Here is a 14,115-nt window from a genome sequence, read left to right on the forward strand (position 1 = left end):
AAAATCTACTAAAATTTAAAAAAGGACGTTCGTAAAAGAAACTACGGCTGTGTGTTAAAAAGATTCTAATCTTCTTCGGTCGTATATTTCGCCTTTGCCGGTGGTGTGACAAGTCGAGAGAGAGAGAGATAATCTCTGTAATGAACTCATTCTTTTTGCGATTCGAGCTGGATGATGTTGGCCGTCGAGGCGGCGGTCTCAAATACTCGTTCATTATCTGGCGAAGACTTATTGCCCCCACAGAGTCGAGCGAAGCCCGTATCTCCGACGCCAAATTCCTCGCCTTCTGTCAGAGTGTGCAACAGCGGGCTGTCTCGAGTCTCGGGCAGGTACAGCTGCTCGCCGGGTTTTATGGTCGAAATCAAATAGTAAAAACGAAACCAGACGTCAAGATCAAATGTAGGGCGTACAAACAATCAAAAGAATCAAACGGGTTTGCGCGTATTCTAAAAACAAACAAAAAATAAATGATTTCTTTGCATACCGAGAAGAAGCCGGCGGCTAGAGCCACTATACCAAACAAGACGGATGGTAATTTCGGGTCCAATGAATCCTTCAAAATGATATAGAAAAAAAAAATACGTTACAAGGGCAAAGAATATAATAATAAGAAAAATAATAATTTTAAAATTGCCGCGTTTACCAATAGGAAGATAAGCGGAGTTAGAGTGCCGGAAACTCTGGCGGAAGTCGAGCCGATACCAACCGCTGAACTACGAACCACCTGTTTAGGAAAACATTTGGAATTGTGATGTGCCTCTTTCCCAGTTCTGTAGGAAGAGGATAGAGAAATGAGTTGTACCGTTGGGAAGAGCTCGGCCGTGTAATTGTAGATGATGGCAAACGAAATGGATATGAGGGATTTCCCGAGCATGACCACGCTGGTGGTGGCCGTCGTCCAGGCGAAGCTACCTTCGTTAGTTAAAACATAGAAAAGAAAAAAACAACCGTTGCGTCACACATCAACTTGTTCCGTCCTTCAGGTGGTGCATCTACAAACTCGATACACCAGGAGATGTAATGAAGGAGCGAGTCATTAACTCCTTGACAAAAACTCAATTTACTTTGAGGAAAATACGTGGTGCAGATGCAGGCCAGACCACCGGAAACGAGGCAGAAACTGATGACTGGCCGACGTCCAAGTATGTCAATGATCTTGGCCGACAAGAGATAGGCGGGCACTTCGATGATGCCGCTGATGAAGAGCATCAAATGGGGGTCGCCCACCAGCGATCCCGAATTCAACGTCAATCCGTAGTAGACCAAACTGTTGGCAAACCTGCAATCAAGAGCGTGCGCCCAGGTATAATACACAAGAATGAAATCATGGAACAAAGAAATTAATAAAGGGTTTTTCATTGCAAAAGAAGAGTAATCGGCTACATACGGGAGAGAGGAGGAACATAATATGGAAAGCGATAATGGCTTTCAATTGCCTTTATGTTTTGTTTTGTTGGTTGGAAAAAAAAACTTGAAACGAGGCGATCCATCTCTTTGGCAACGGCCCAGCTTCGTTTACTGGCCCACACGAGCTTTCAATTCTTCGTAGGTATGAACCTTGGCGAGCCTTGACCGACATCGCGGAAAAATTCAGAAAAATAACAAAATTGTTGTACGGCTCTACGCTCTACATCTAATCATTACGGGCCCTGCTTTAAGGAGCGACATAAAGTGATCCAAAGGCGATTGGTCGTCCACCTTGATCGAGTCAGTCCTCACGGGTCAACGGGGATATAGAGGCAAACAGTTGAGGTCGAAACGAGAAAATTGTTTGAAAATTCGAGCAATTTCGTAAAGTGCAATGTCACGACGTCGCCACTGATCGCTCCTTGCAGTAATAAAAATGTTGGCCATGAAATCTGCCTTTGGGAGAGTACAGTCCAAAAATCAGCGTCATGTTTTTTTTACTTTTCGAATTTGTCCGAATCGATCAGTCTCTCGACAGCCAAATAAAATTTAGTGGGGGGGATAGATGACTGGACAATGAAGGAATCGGAGATAATGTTCGTGCCAAGTTGCTTACCAATTAAGAGAAATGTTGAGCGTTCTGCTTCTCAATCTTGGCGTTTTGAAAAGATCGACGATGCCGTATTTGCGATCGCTGGAGGAGATGACGGCCACGGTCGTCACCTCTTTCCCACCTTCCTGCACTACAACGGGAGTGACATTGGTAGTTGCCTGTTCAAGTGGCTCCTGACGTCCGATGTCCGACGTCGTTGTGCTCAAGGCCCGCTGGAGCTGATCAATTGTGAAGCCTTGCTCGGGGATGGCGTCGGCCTTGCCGTTTTGGATTAGCATCTTGCGGATGATGGCGTCGCATTCTTGATAACGCCCCTGAGAAAACAGCCAACGTGGCGATTCGTCCACGAACCTGAAAAAAATAAAAAAATGAACCACAAATATCTCAATGACATGAATATGCTCGTCATCATTATTATTAAATACACGCAATGAAATCGTACGCAAAGAAATAGAATAACCGAGGGGCTTTTCGCGACCAACAACATAGGCCCAGTCGGGTGTCAAGGGGGGGGGGGGGGACCAGTATTTGTTGGTTGTCCCAAAACCGCCATTGCATATCGTCCATCAGCTCCATCATCGTGGCAACACGAAGCAAAAGGCGCCGTTTTCAAAGTGCCTGCAGCAAGGTAGGCGATTGAACTCCCAGCCCAATGCCGTAAACCGGTCGTACCACTCACTACTTCGCCTTGAACGTTCACGACCAGTCTCCACCCGCGTGTGTACACGAGAGAGTGGGGAGGAGAGAGAGAGAGAGAAACATCAGAAGAAGAAGAAGAAGGAAAAAGAAAACTGAACTTTCCAAGTTCTCTTTGAGGGTAACTGCTGGGCTACGCGCTGTGCCTGTTATTTTCCCCTTTTTTCTTCTTGTTGTTTGCTGCTGCCCATAAATACGAAATCTCTGCAGGGCTGCTGCAGTTATAACTTTAAACTCCTCGAGGTCGAGACCTTGCCGTCCGTGATTGCTGTTGTGTTGCTGCCCTAAACGACTTGAGGCCACCATTCTTCTCTAATTGAAACGACGGACCGACGGCCTGGGTAATGGCGCTCAAAGCTATTTGACATTGAGGCCGAATTAGGCTGCGTAGTGGTTTTTTTTCGGGGGGGATTTTCTTTTTTCTACTCTGCCACCACCTTTCGCCTCGATCCGTCCATGGTTGGCGCCTTTCAACATGCGGTTGCCACAATACGCAATCACAAAAAGGAAAAAACAGACAGTGAGAGTGTGGATTTACGAGGATTATGTCACTTACCACCAATGAAGAAGCATCAGCGAACTGTGTAGCCCGAAGATGATTTGCAAAATGGGCCAATGGCGGACTAAATATGCCCATCCAGCAACAACTGTGATCCCGAGCGCAAACACCAACTGGAAGCTGAAGCCAATCATGGTCCGGTATCGGTCTGGCGCCATTTCCATCGCTGTCATTAAAAGATTTGCATAATAAAAACATGTTAACGACTTGCACCGACCACGTACTCGCGGCCATGACCTTCTCTCGCTTTCGACACAATTTCTTACTCAAGACGAAACCAATCATGTAAGCTCCACTAACGTTCACTGCGATGAGGAAACGAAGCGCAACGTAAAGGTAATAATTCTGGACGAACCCGCAGCCGGTGGCCAAGACCATCTGAAGTGCTCCAGTTGGGACCAACACTTTCCAGCGACCCAACCTTAAATGTTTTTATTACGAGCGGAAAATAACCTCACACAATTCAACTTATAACTGGACCCGTTTTGTTATTACCTGTCCGACAACTGGCCGAGCAACGAGCTTGCAATAAGAGCGCCTAACATGTAGGCAGATTGCGATACTGAGGCCATCCACCTCCGGTCACACACCAAATCCCACTACAAAAAAAGATAAAATAAAGAATTCAATCAAGATTAATATGAAAGAGACAAGAAAATGACGAAAATTCTTGCATCGGTAACGATGGTTGATTCATAATAAGTGCGATCGTATTCCCACGCTTTGCAGGGTAGAGTTTCGTTCCGCACCGAGACGTAGTGGCACGATCCGACGTACTCTAATATAGTGTCGTTCACCGCCAGACATCTGTCGATATAAATCCGACGGATAGTGAGTTATCAATTTCTGTTTCCCCATCGTCGGAAATTCCTTTTCAAGCAAATCCGCTGACAATGATATGAAGGTGAATAATAAACCTGTGTCTGGGCGTGGCTCCTACTTCCACTTGCGACAGCATATGCACTCCACCTAGAATAAGAAGGGAAATAAAAAAAAAGTATTCGCATGTCTTTAATTGTTTCCAAGCCAAAAGGGAAATTATTTGTGGGAGTCGCTCGAAAACGATCTCTTCCTTAAATGTCTGATAGAAAACTCCACCTGTGAAGGCCGGCAAAAGGTGCAGCAAGTACTGAATCCATTGGTAGCGTCCAAATTCACCTACCGTGTATATCAGGCATTTTTTAAAATAAAAAGGAGCGAAAGTTAATGCACAAAATTCATTTATCCTGGCGTAAGTTTTGATTACTGTGCATGCACTTACCCGCCCAGAGTTCCGTCATGATGGCTTCAAAATCCACACTAAACCCTTCAGCTGACCGAGAAGGACTAACTGGAACGACTCGCCGATCAATCGATAAATTTTCTGATCGGTCAAATAATAATAATATAAACAGTTTGTTGTAGAAATGAACGCATTATCCCGCCCAATCCGACATGGTTTGGAATACAAACTCACCAGCAACTGCACTCTCTTGGGTTCAAGATCAATGAAAGTGCTATTCTCGTCTTGCCACACAAAAGAGTAGTAGACAAAGTAATTGTAATCGGAAAATAGCGCTCTGAATTGTATGGTAATGTTGCAATCGGATTGGGGTATTGAAAACGGCACATAACCCAAAATGTTTAATCTCAGCACGGCCTTCCAACTGTCGGTTGCTGTACACATTGGACAGTGTTTGAAGTTCCAACAACAAACAACAATGCCGCATGAATTTCTATCTCGCGAGTACATACGTGAAAATCGTTGGTTTAATCATGTCCCCCCACAGCAGCGCACTGCTTCACTGTTTTCCAAGAGAGGCGTTTAGAAAGGGACGATTTTCTTGGGGGCCTTTTTTTCCTGACCTTATAACGCCAACGCTGCCCTAAGAATGGCGACAAAAAAATTGAGATGACTTGTAAAAGTTGAAAATAATTTTGTTTCGGTGGCGTGATTTATGGTTGACTCTTGTGCTTTTCCTTTCAAATACGAAACAAGGACATTTGGCTTTCACCATGGGGTTAGAAGATTATACATACCAGCAGTGTGCCCTGAATGTCCGCTACCTTCGAAACCGGTTGGCGCAGCAGAAATGTCCCCCCACTCTGGAAATCAATGCTGTGAAGATGTTGCTCCTGCGAGGTCAAGTTGGACGTAGAAGAAAAACCAGTTTCAGTAAGTCACGAAGCTTTAACGCAACACAGTTCAATTCCTATTCAAACTTGGCCTCCGCACTGAAAGTGAAGGGTGCAGTGAAAAATGGATGACAAATTTCATTTTTATCGAAAAACATTGTGATGGCGAGTTGCACCATCCACAGTGATGTACACAGTACAGATTGAAGAATGAGCGTCATTATAAAGCGTGGGAGAAAAAGATGGCTCATTTTTTTGGATTTCATGAAAATAAAAATATCATCTAAGCACTTGGACTTTCAAGTGGTACCTATGGGAAACTGATGGAGACATTTGTTAAGGCACTAAATTGCCATGATCACCTCTAGACGACAAAAGATGTTAAATGACTCGCTGCAACTTGGATATGTACATGGGTCCGAAGTTGTTGACAATGGAAGGAAGCGCCACCTGGCCGTAACGGAGTGAGGATGATGGGGCAAAACGGCAGAGGAACCTAAAATGTCTAGTCGTCATCGACATATCCCTGAGAGGAAAACATAGCGGGAATCATTCAGCGAAGCAAGTAAAGGAAAAAGGAATGATAAAAAAAACGTGCATTACTTGACGACCGTGTCGATTTTGTACATTTCCTTGAGTTGCTTTATTGCCATATGAACGACACCGTCATTCTGAATCGGCGAAAGGCTGCAGGTGGAATAGACGATAGTGCCACCGGGCTTACACGCTCGAACTCCGGCGCTGAAACGGGACAGACATTTTAACAATCGGCAAGGATATTTGCCATCACGTGAATTACGACCGTTACCAGAGGAGAGCTGACTGAGTTTCAGGCAAACTTATCCGTTCTTTCATTCGATCTTTCTTGAAATAATTATTGTCATCCTCCATGACTGAATGCCTGTCATTGGTACAGGGCACATCCACCAGGACTTTATCGAAGGCATCAAATTCAGACCAGTGCAAAGCATCCGATTTTCGGACCTCTAGATGTTGCTTCCAGGTTTGCGTCTGCCCAAGATATTGCTTCAGCACATTATTAAGGCGCGAAATCCGCGAAATCGTAATGTCATTGCAGACAAGTCTGTCTACAAATCAGGAAGTACAAAGACTAATTGTAATGAAGCATTAAAGCTAAACTGATGAATTGATTTACTTGGATAGAGTGTCTGTAATATGGCCAGGGATTTCCCTCCTGGTGCTGCACATAAATCCAAGACAGACTCAGTTGGCTGTAGGTTCAGCGCCAATACGGGAAGTAGAGATGCAGCGTCCATCAAGTAATAATCTAGTAAAAGTATCTATGACTATTGGTAATCCATAAAGTGAATCTAGATACTGAACTTACTGGAAGTACCAAAAGTACTTTTTTTAGGGGAAGGAAATCGCGAGATGTCCCCTCGTGGAAAAACAAACGCTTTGAGCAGAGAAGGGAAATCCAGGCGTTCGTCTTTTTGCTTTTCAACCACAAAGTCGTAAGTTGGCTTGACATATTCAAACTGATCTTCTTCCTCTAGCCACTCTTCCATCCCTTTTAATTTTGTTGTCGGAACAAAATTCAAGTAGGCAGAAGTTGTCTGACCAGGAGAGATGACTCTGTCATCTGTGAGCTCTTGAAAGTTTTCACTATCCTCATCTTCAACACCAGCTTCCTTTTCGAGGACATCAGTAGGCATGTTTTCTGGGGTTTTCCGTGTTTTGGTTTTTTTGGAACGGCTTTGTTCAAAAAGTTCTTGAATATCCATGCACCCCATATTCTGAATGAAAGAGAATGAAAATCAATCGAATGAATTCACATTTGAACCCAAGTACTTGTACCTTGAGCTTTTCAATAGTTTCGTTATAGTCACCGTAGTAATTAACTAAAGCACAATGTTTAGGTGTAGACAGCATTGCAAGTCTTGTTGCTGGCCAAAGGTCTCCATAAAATGTACCGTAAAAATCATCGAAATGATCCAGGGCTCTGTCTGTGTTGGTTTTGGACCACAAGTTCTAATAAAAAAACAAATTCGTTATACCACAAATTCATTCGTTGGTATAAAAAGAAATATTTTGTTCATTCTTACAGCTTCTCTTTTGTCAAACTTGTGCCGCTTGCTGACAAAAAATTGTGGGAAATTCCCACTACAGACAGCTATTTGCTGCAATTTCGAGACTGAACGCCACTTGCGAGCGAACATGTTTGCTTAATTATTTTCATGCGTTCGTGATTTTTTTTTTATTTTTCAGTATCTTTGCCTTTGGAATTGATTTTGGATTATTTGGGCACACGAGACACGACTGCGATCTTCTTGCGGCACCTTCACTTCACGTGGCCGAGGAGAAAGAATCGACGAGGCTCGAGGTCTCGTGGAAATATGCAAATTGTAAAATACAAATTTCGGGCGATTCACAGCAGACGACAAATGTGAAGGGTGGACGCCATCTATGGATAGATAAATGAGACTTTAATATCAACATTTACTGCTACTGGCGCTTCGTTACGATACGTCATCCCAAATAAATCGACGTATCTCAGTCAGATTCAGTTAGCAATTGTATGTGGTAATAACAATCAGTTTCAGTGATACCATTTCTGTATTTGCATTCTTTAAGAAGTGCACTTAATAAAATGGAAAACAAATACAACATGAAAAGTCCTGGTAATGTATATTTTCACTTTTGTTGTGCAATAGCAATTGTTACATCAAGTCTGTTTTCACTAATCTATATGTTTTTTAAAGCTGTGAAAAGGCTGATGAGAGAAGCTCAAGAGCTATCACAGCCAACTGCTGAATATTTTGCCCAGCCTGTAGAAGACAATTTGTTTGAATGGCATTTCTCTGTAAGAGGTCCGGCCGACTCTGATTTTGAAGGTGGAGTGTATCATGGAAGGATATCCCTCCCTCCTGAATACCCTTTGAAACCGCCAAGCATAATGCTTCTGACAGTATGTATTAATTTATTGATATTGAATGACCCAGAAAATATTTATTTCTCCTTTTTACCAGCCTAATGGAAGATTTGAAGTCAATCGCAAAATATGTCTTAGTATATCTGGTCACCATCCTGAATCTTGGCTTCCTTCTTGGTCCATAAGGACAGCATTACTAGCTATTATTGGATTCATGCCATCTCCTGGTATGGGAGCCATCGCATCTCTGGACTACACACAAGAAGAAAGACAAAGGCTGGCTAAAAAATCGCTAGAATTTGTTTGCCCAGAATGTGGGAAAATTTTGAATCTTCTCCAAGAGCCCAGTCAGCTGACGACAAACGAAAACGAAGCCGTTCAAGCAGAAGCCCGAGAGATCGCAGCTCAGGTTACAATGAAGGGTGAATCGAACAACGAAAACCCGACTGAAGAACCTGCATCAAACACTGAAGAGCCGATTGGTGTCATCCAGCCGCCCCCACCACCATCCCAGCAAGTACAAACAGCGAGCACCAATATTAATAATGATCTTACCTATAACTACATAATCGCGGCCATCATCGTGGCTTTGGCAATCCTTTTGTTCCGTCGATTTGCTTCGGGTACGAGTGCTGCCTGAGGCTGGAGTCACAATCTATAAATATTAAATATTTTATTGATTTCCAAAAATTCATGACTTGTAGAGTTAAAATGTTGAGAGGATCTTGTTCCTGGAGAATGCATATAACGGGACTGCTAAATTCAACTTAATGCTGTAACAATGTGGCAATGAAAATTGTGTATGATTTGTGTATTCATTTATTGCAGATAAATAATTATGATTAATTTCAGGTGATTTAATTGGTCTCTTATTATTATTCAGATAGAAATTTCCATTTAATTCACATTGGTATTAACAGAGAAAGTGATGTACTGTTAAAACTTTAATGTTTCAAATGTAACTTTTTGATCTTCCTTCTGTCGGGTACAGGAAAACATAGGAATACAGTTGGATTTTGAAGTGAAGATAAGCGGGCCAGATAATACATCATCGCGGGGAAAAGATAACTCATTTTGGTAGATTAGATTACCTCCTCCTCCGTTGTTTTTCACTTTCACACAAGTGACTCACTGACTCGTCTTCCAACTTGTCGAAGACCGGATCAACGTTACATCTTTTTCAACTTTGAGTCCCCCATTAACGCTCACGCCAAATCTCGAAAAATATACGAACCTCATCATTTCTTCAACTGGACGGCCACATATTGATTTGATTCTGATCTGTTTAGGGATAAATTTTATGGTTTCGAATTCAACCCCAAAACCAACCCTCACACAATTCGGCCTAATTTCAGTGATTATTACGGAATCGACATCACGACTAAGAATAAAACAGTGGCCTGGTTCGCTAGCAACTGCAAAACGGCTAACGATCGGGAAGGCTACGTCAAAGAACTCGAGAAATACATTCAAGTGGACGTGTTCGGCAAATGTTCAGCTCACCCCAAATCCTGTCCCAGAACGAAGCAAAACGACTGCAACGATATGCTCAAAAACGAATACTTATTTCATCTGAGCTTCGAGAATTCTTTTTGCCCAGACTACGTCACCGAAAAACTTTACAAGGCCTTTGAAACGGGCACTGTGCCGGTCGTCTTTGGCGGAGCCAACTATTCTCTCTTTGCTCCACCTCACTCTTATACATACATCAATGCTCGATATTTCAAAACGCCGCAGCTGCTGGCTGAATATTTACTCCAACTGAGTTACTATTCGCGCTACTTTGACTGGAGACGAGAGTTCAACATGGAACGGCATTCGGCAGAGCCTTGGTGCAAACTTTGCGAAATGATCAACGATCCCACGATCCAGCCCCGAAATTATCCCGACATACAGAAATGGTGGTTTGAAGAACGCCCTTGTGAGCACTTCAAATATAAGTTTGACTGATAGGAGATGATATGAGTGATTGTGGGTGAGAACATGGTTAAATATGAAATTTTCAAATGGCTGTTTATCTTATTCTCCAATTTTTAATCAATGTGAATTGAAAATAATAAATTGGCTGTTATACATAACGCTTCAATATGGTTTTTATTTCAATTAGTCCCAAACAATTGCATAGCCATAGAGGGAAAGCATTTCTGTTCTAATTGCATCAAGTGCTATGTCTGATCGGTCTGGCGACGGACCTTAAATATTCCGTCCAGTAACATCGGCATACGTACGCCCTTGCGGTTACAGACTCTGATGACGCCAATATTTCAAGTTCCAGTCGATAGGAAACGGATCTCTCTGAAAGGAAGTTGGAGCCTCTACGTAGGTAATGTGTCATTCGATTTCTGTCGGATAATGCGTTCAACTAGGACAACTAAAATGGGGTTCTGATGATTCGTGACTTCTTTGATTCGCCATCGTCCCTTTTCTCTGTCCTTTGATTCCGTGAATGAAAGTGCTCGTCCATTATGAGAAAGTGGCCTTGCTCAATCGCTATAATAGATAGGTAGACAACTGTTTTGTTTTCTGCTGGCGTTTCAAGTTAACAGGGCGTGCAGTCTGTACAGACGTAACGCCATTTCTTCGGCTGGAAAATTTGATCGAACGCTCTTTTGTCCTATAGGCACCGTTTCATTCGTTTCATTGTGAAATTTGAGCTATGACAACTAATTGGCAGTTGTAGATCTCCGGCTTTCGGGGTGAAGACAAATCCTACTTCCGTCCATTGAACACGGAAAAGAGAAATTGCGTTATTGGACGGCATAGAACAAAAGAGATCACGAATTCACGACGGTGTTTCGTAACCTATCGAGGGTGAAAATGAATCACAGCCCTAAATTACGGATGTGCCACCACTTTCTTTTTCTTACGGCTTCCCTGTCAATATCACAAAAGTTCAATTTGAAAAATTCCATCTTCGTTACGGCCATAAGGGAATAATTTCATCGTTCATGCATTAAATGAGCCTACCCATAAAATATTTTTACGACTGTCCATTGAGAAACTTTTCGGGGTAGTCTACTGATGGACTGATGGGAAATAAAAATAACCTAGAAAAAGTCTGTCTCTTCCTCCCTCGACATTTCCGATTTGAGTTGAGCTGGAAATCTAAAAAGAAAAAACAGAATTGACTAGGCCATTATCCAGAAAAAAGAAAGGCCTCCCCTTTTCTTTTCTAATAATGGCAGCTGTGCATAACGATGCCGTTTGGCTGTTGTTGACCGAAACAAATGGGAAGAGTATTTAAGATTGGAATTGCGACGAAAATGACCATCAGTCGCCTTTTGCATAGTGTTTGACGTCTAGACACCAATTCCTAATCTCCTGGAAAATGAGGATCGCTATTTGCTTCATGATTTTCGGTAAAACTTTATTCCTAAATCGATCAAAAAGAACTGATTTTCTTGAAATTTATTCTGAGGATTTATAAGATGGAAAATTAAGAGAATTGACTCATCTATTCGACGTTTTAGGTTTCGTAGCCGTACTTCACGCATCTGCTATTAAAGAAGCTGAATCTTCTGACGAGTCTAAAATTGACGAACAAGCACGTGTAAGTCTATTCACACATTAGCACAAGGTTAATAAAATTCGATTATCGATTCAATTATGGAATATTTTTTCCATGTTCAATGATCAGGAAAAACGTGGATTTGCGAGCGGCGGAGGTGGATATGGGGGTGGAGGCGGAGGATATGGAGGAGGAGCCGGAGGAGGAGCTGGTGGATACGGGGTCGGTTATGGTGGAGCGGCTGCTATCGCTCAGGAAGCCGCAAATGCCGCAAAAGCTGCCCAGAATGCCCAAGCCGGAGCTGCATCTCAGGCCGCCCAACAAGCGCAAGCGACTCTCGCCGCCCAGGCCGTCCAGGCTGCCCAACAGGCCCAGGCCGTAGTTGCAGCTAAACAAGCCCAGGCTGCCCAGATTTCACAGGCCGCTCAAGCCGCACAAGCCGCCGCATTTGCCGAATCTGCCCAGGCTGCCCAGGCTGCTCAGGCCGTTCAGGCTGCCGAAGCCACCAAAGTCCAGGCTTTGCAACAGGCTCAAGCTCTGGCCGGTGCTGCCAAGGCCGCCCAGTCTCACGCTGCCCAGGCTGTCGCTTCCCTTCAGGCCGCCCAGGCACAACAGGCGTCTCAGGCACAGATGGCGTATCAAGCCCAATCGAACGCCCAGGCATTGGCTTACAAGCAACAGGCTTCACTGGCCGATCTTGCCGCTGCCCAGCAAGCGGCCAACAAGGCCTATTCCGCCGCCCAGGCCGCTCAAGCCACAGCTGTTGGTGGTGGCGGTTCTTATGGTGGATTCGGCGGTGGATATGGTGGTGGCCATGGAGGATGTCCTGGTTGTTAACACTTTTATAATTAAAAGGAAATGCTTTACCACGACACAAGTTTTACCAATAATTTGAGATAGCTGTGAGATTTCTGTCTGGTTACGGATTCAATTTTGTTATCTTTTTATGGCGACTGTTGGCAACGATTTCGTCCTTTGTACTTTCCTTCTTCACTTTAATGTAGACCGTCGAGATGTCTTAGATGTCACCCAAGAGGTGAAAAAAATAATAAAGAATATAACGAGGAATAACGGTGTGACGACAGATTCCTCTTGGTAAAAAATTTTCTAGCTGCACTTTGCTTTAAGTGATTCAAGTTCAAAGTTTACCACAAAGTTGTGAGGTACGCGAAACAAGCCTGATCTCGTTCTACAAATGATTATTTAATGAGCCCTGACTGATGAGTCAACAAAAAAGGAGAGAGAAAAGAGTTCCAGTCAACGGCGTAGCCACAGGAATAATCGTACTCCGCACCACGATAGCGTATACCATGATTGATAATTAACGCCACCAAATAGTCAAAAAGAAAGAATAGAGATTAAATTTGTCCCACCTTAAAGCCTGGTAAATACGGCCAGGCATCCACAGTTGCTCCTGCCTCTGAAGAGTTGAATCCACCAGACTGAATAGGAAAAGAGGGTGTACTCGTGAATACACCCACACTCACATGGGTGTACACTAGGACATTTAGACAAAGGGGAAAAGATTTGAGTCGCTCGACATCTTTCTCCCATCAAACGGGATGCCGTTTATCTAAATAAAAATAATAAATGGTTACCAAAAGTATTGACAGAAACATTATATGAAAGAAAAGTTATTAATGAGACAGTGGGTAAACCTGTACTGTTAATAATCCAGGGAATCAAAGGTTTCCATGTATGTGATGCAAGACATGCATTATTAAAATATCTAGCAGGTCACAAGTTGAAAAAAGTAATGAAAGTCATTACCCGAGTGATGATGCTGAGATTGTTGCTGGTCAAAACCAACACAATGAAAACTTGTATATTGTGTTGTTATGATGGCTGGCTCAGGCCTGAATTCTGCACAAAGGAAAAGGATGCAAATTATGCATTGACAGGGGGCTTATACGATGTATGGAATTCAGAAACTAACATTTCACACATTTGGAAGATGTCAAACTTTTCTATTTAATCTCCCAAAATCATTCAATTCAATTTATATTCTTAGTTTTGTTTACCTGCCAGACAGCATTGAGTGTGTACTAACTATTAAGCGAAGTTATGAACCCTGTTTAGTCTTTTCTTGTGTTTTTTGACAGATCTGCTGACAAGAAGTGACAAGCTCAAACACACAAGAAAAGACTAAACAGCATCCCAGGCTTGGACTTTCTTTAATTTTAATGGGTAAACTAAGCTGAATTATACATTTCAAATTACTCTATAAAAAGCAGAATGTTCTAAACAACGATAATCCTGAACATTTCTAAGATTAGATAAGTAATTCTATGCTTAAATAATAAAAAACCCGCTTTCTACTATCC

General features: G+C 42.9%; 4 protein-coding genes and 1 long non-coding RNA gene across 8 annotated transcripts; 2 read left to right on the forward strand and 3 right to left on the reverse strand.

Moving 5' to 3' along the window:
• Positions 1–69: 69 nt before the first annotated feature.
• LOC124346384 (organic cation transporter protein-like) lies at positions 70–5,386 on the reverse strand. Of its 2 annotated transcripts, XM_046798374.1 has the most exons (16): positions 5,295–5,386; positions 5,010–5,140; positions 4,732–4,931; positions 4,537–4,638; positions 4,374–4,433; positions 4,193–4,244; positions 3,950–4,082; positions 3,771–3,874; positions 3,542–3,696; positions 3,273–3,441; positions 2,024–2,371; positions 1,065–1,279; positions 803–912; positions 644–724; positions 485–553; positions 70–335 (listed from the first exon to the last, which is right to left on the reverse strand). In XM_046798374.1, the coding sequence occupies exons 4-16, from the start codon at positions 4,553–4,555 to the stop codon at positions 147–149; spliced, it is 1,704 nt and encodes a 567-aa protein (XP_046654330.1). In that variant the 5' UTR covers positions 4,556–4,638; positions 4,732–4,931; positions 5,010–5,140; positions 5,295–5,386; the 3' UTR covers positions 70–146. The 2 variants fall into 2 exon arrangements, with proteins under 2 accessions (XP_046654330.1, XP_046654329.1); XM_046798373.1 differs by lacking the exon at positions 4,732–4,931.
• Positions 5,387–5,398: 12 nt separating this feature from the next.
• On the reverse strand, positions 5,399–7,756 carry LOC124347290 (5-methylcytosine rRNA methyltransferase NSUN4-like). Of its 3 annotated transcripts, none has more exons than XR_006919935.1 (8): positions 7,457–7,756; positions 7,209–7,382; positions 6,739–7,147; positions 6,547–6,678; positions 6,199–6,478; positions 5,994–6,131; positions 5,701–5,916; positions 5,399–5,489 (listed from the first exon to the last, which is right to left on the reverse strand). XR_006919935.1 is itself a non-coding variant. In XM_046798444.1 (7 exons), exons 1-7 carry the CDS (start codon positions 7,568–7,570, stop codon positions 5,772–5,774), a joined length of 1,392 nt encoding a protein of 463 aa, XP_046654400.1. In that variant the 5' UTR covers positions 7,571–7,756; the 3' UTR covers positions 5,512–5,771. The 3 variants fall into 3 exon arrangements, 1 of the variants encoding a protein (XP_046654400.1); XR_006919936.1 differs by having other exon boundaries at positions 5,413–5,484; XM_046798444.1 differs by lacking the exon at positions 5,399–5,489 and having other exon boundaries at positions 5,512–5,916.
• Positions 7,757–7,867: 111 nt separating this feature from the next.
• On the forward strand, positions 7,868–9,139 carry LOC124348936 (ubiquitin-conjugating enzyme E2 J1-like). The gene is made up of 3 exons (XM_046799352.1): positions 7,868–8,032; positions 8,114–8,319; positions 8,381–9,139. Exons 1-3 carry the CDS (start codon positions 8,002–8,004, stop codon positions 8,921–8,923), a joined length of 780 nt encoding a protein of 259 aa, XP_046655308.1. The 5' UTR covers positions 7,868–8,001; the 3' UTR covers positions 8,924–9,139.
• A 2,400-nt stretch (positions 9,140–11,539) lies between these two features.
• Positions 11,540–12,859, forward strand: LOC124348818 (glycine, alanine and asparagine-rich protein-like). The gene is made up of 3 exons (XM_046799107.1): positions 11,540–11,642; positions 11,754–11,833; positions 11,921–12,859. Exons 1-3 carry the CDS (start codon positions 11,612–11,614, stop codon positions 12,626–12,628), a joined length of 819 nt encoding a protein of 272 aa, XP_046655063.1. The 5' UTR covers positions 11,540–11,611; the 3' UTR covers positions 12,629–12,859.
• Positions 12,809–13,866, reverse strand: LOC124351123. Its single transcript, XR_006921390.1, has 3 exons — positions 13,813–13,866; positions 13,562–13,654; positions 12,809–13,364 (listed from the first exon to the last, which is right to left on the reverse strand). It is a non-coding gene; the product is annotated as an uncharacterized LOC124351123 (long non-coding RNA).
• Positions 13,867–14,115: the final 249 nt, after the last annotated feature.

The sequence above is a fragment of the Daphnia pulicaria genome, chromosome 1, assembly GCF_021234035.1.
Source record: "Daphnia pulicaria isolate SC F1-1A chromosome 1, SC_F0-13Bv2, whole genome shotgun sequence".
NCBI classification, from domain to species: Eukaryota; Metazoa; Arthropoda; class Branchiopoda; order Diplostraca; family Daphniidae; genus Daphnia; species Daphnia pulicaria.

Coding starts and splice junctions, on each gene's coding strand:
- LOC124348936 (XM_046799352.1), top strand. CDS start 8,002: ATGGAAAACAAATACAACATGAAAAGTCCTG. Junction 8,033..8,113: donor ATACAACATGAAAAGTCCTG/GTAATGTATATT, acceptor TGTTTTTTAAAG/CTGTGAAAAGGCTGATGAGA. Junction 8,320..8,380: donor CAAGCATAATGCTTCTGACA/GTATGTATTAAT, acceptor CCTTTTTACCAG/CCTAATGGAAGATTTGAAGT.
- LOC124346384 (XM_046798373.1), bottom strand. Junction 4,245..4,373: donor CCTTTTGCCGGCCTTCACAG/GTGGAGTTTTCT, acceptor TTCTTATTCTAG/GTGGAGTGCATATGCTGTCG. Junction 913..1,064: donor CACCACGTATTTTCCTCAAA/GTAAATTGAGTT, acceptor TAACTAACGAAG/GTAGCTTCGCCTGGACGACG.
- LOC124347290 (XM_046798444.1), bottom strand. CDS start 7,570: ATGTTCGCTCGCAAGTGGCGTTCAGTCTCGAAATTGCAGCAAATAGCT. Junction 7,383..7,456: donor AGTTTGACAAAAGAGAAGCT/GTAAGAATGAAC, acceptor TTTTTTTATTAG/AACTTGTGGTCCAAAACCAA. Junction 6,479..6,546: donor ATTACAGACACTCTATCCAA/GTAAATCAATTC, acceptor CCTGATTTGTAG/ACAGACTTGTCTGCAATGAC.
- LOC124348818 (XM_046799107.1), top strand. CDS start 11,612: ATGAGGATCGCTATTTGCTTCATGATTTTCG. Junction 11,643..11,753: donor TATTTGCTTCATGATTTTCG/GTAAAACTTTAT, acceptor TCGACGTTTTAG/GTTTCGTAGCCGTACTTCAC. Junction 11,834..11,920: donor AAATTGACGAACAAGCACGT/GTAAGTCTATTC, acceptor TTCAATGATCAG/GAAAAACGTGGATTTGCGAG.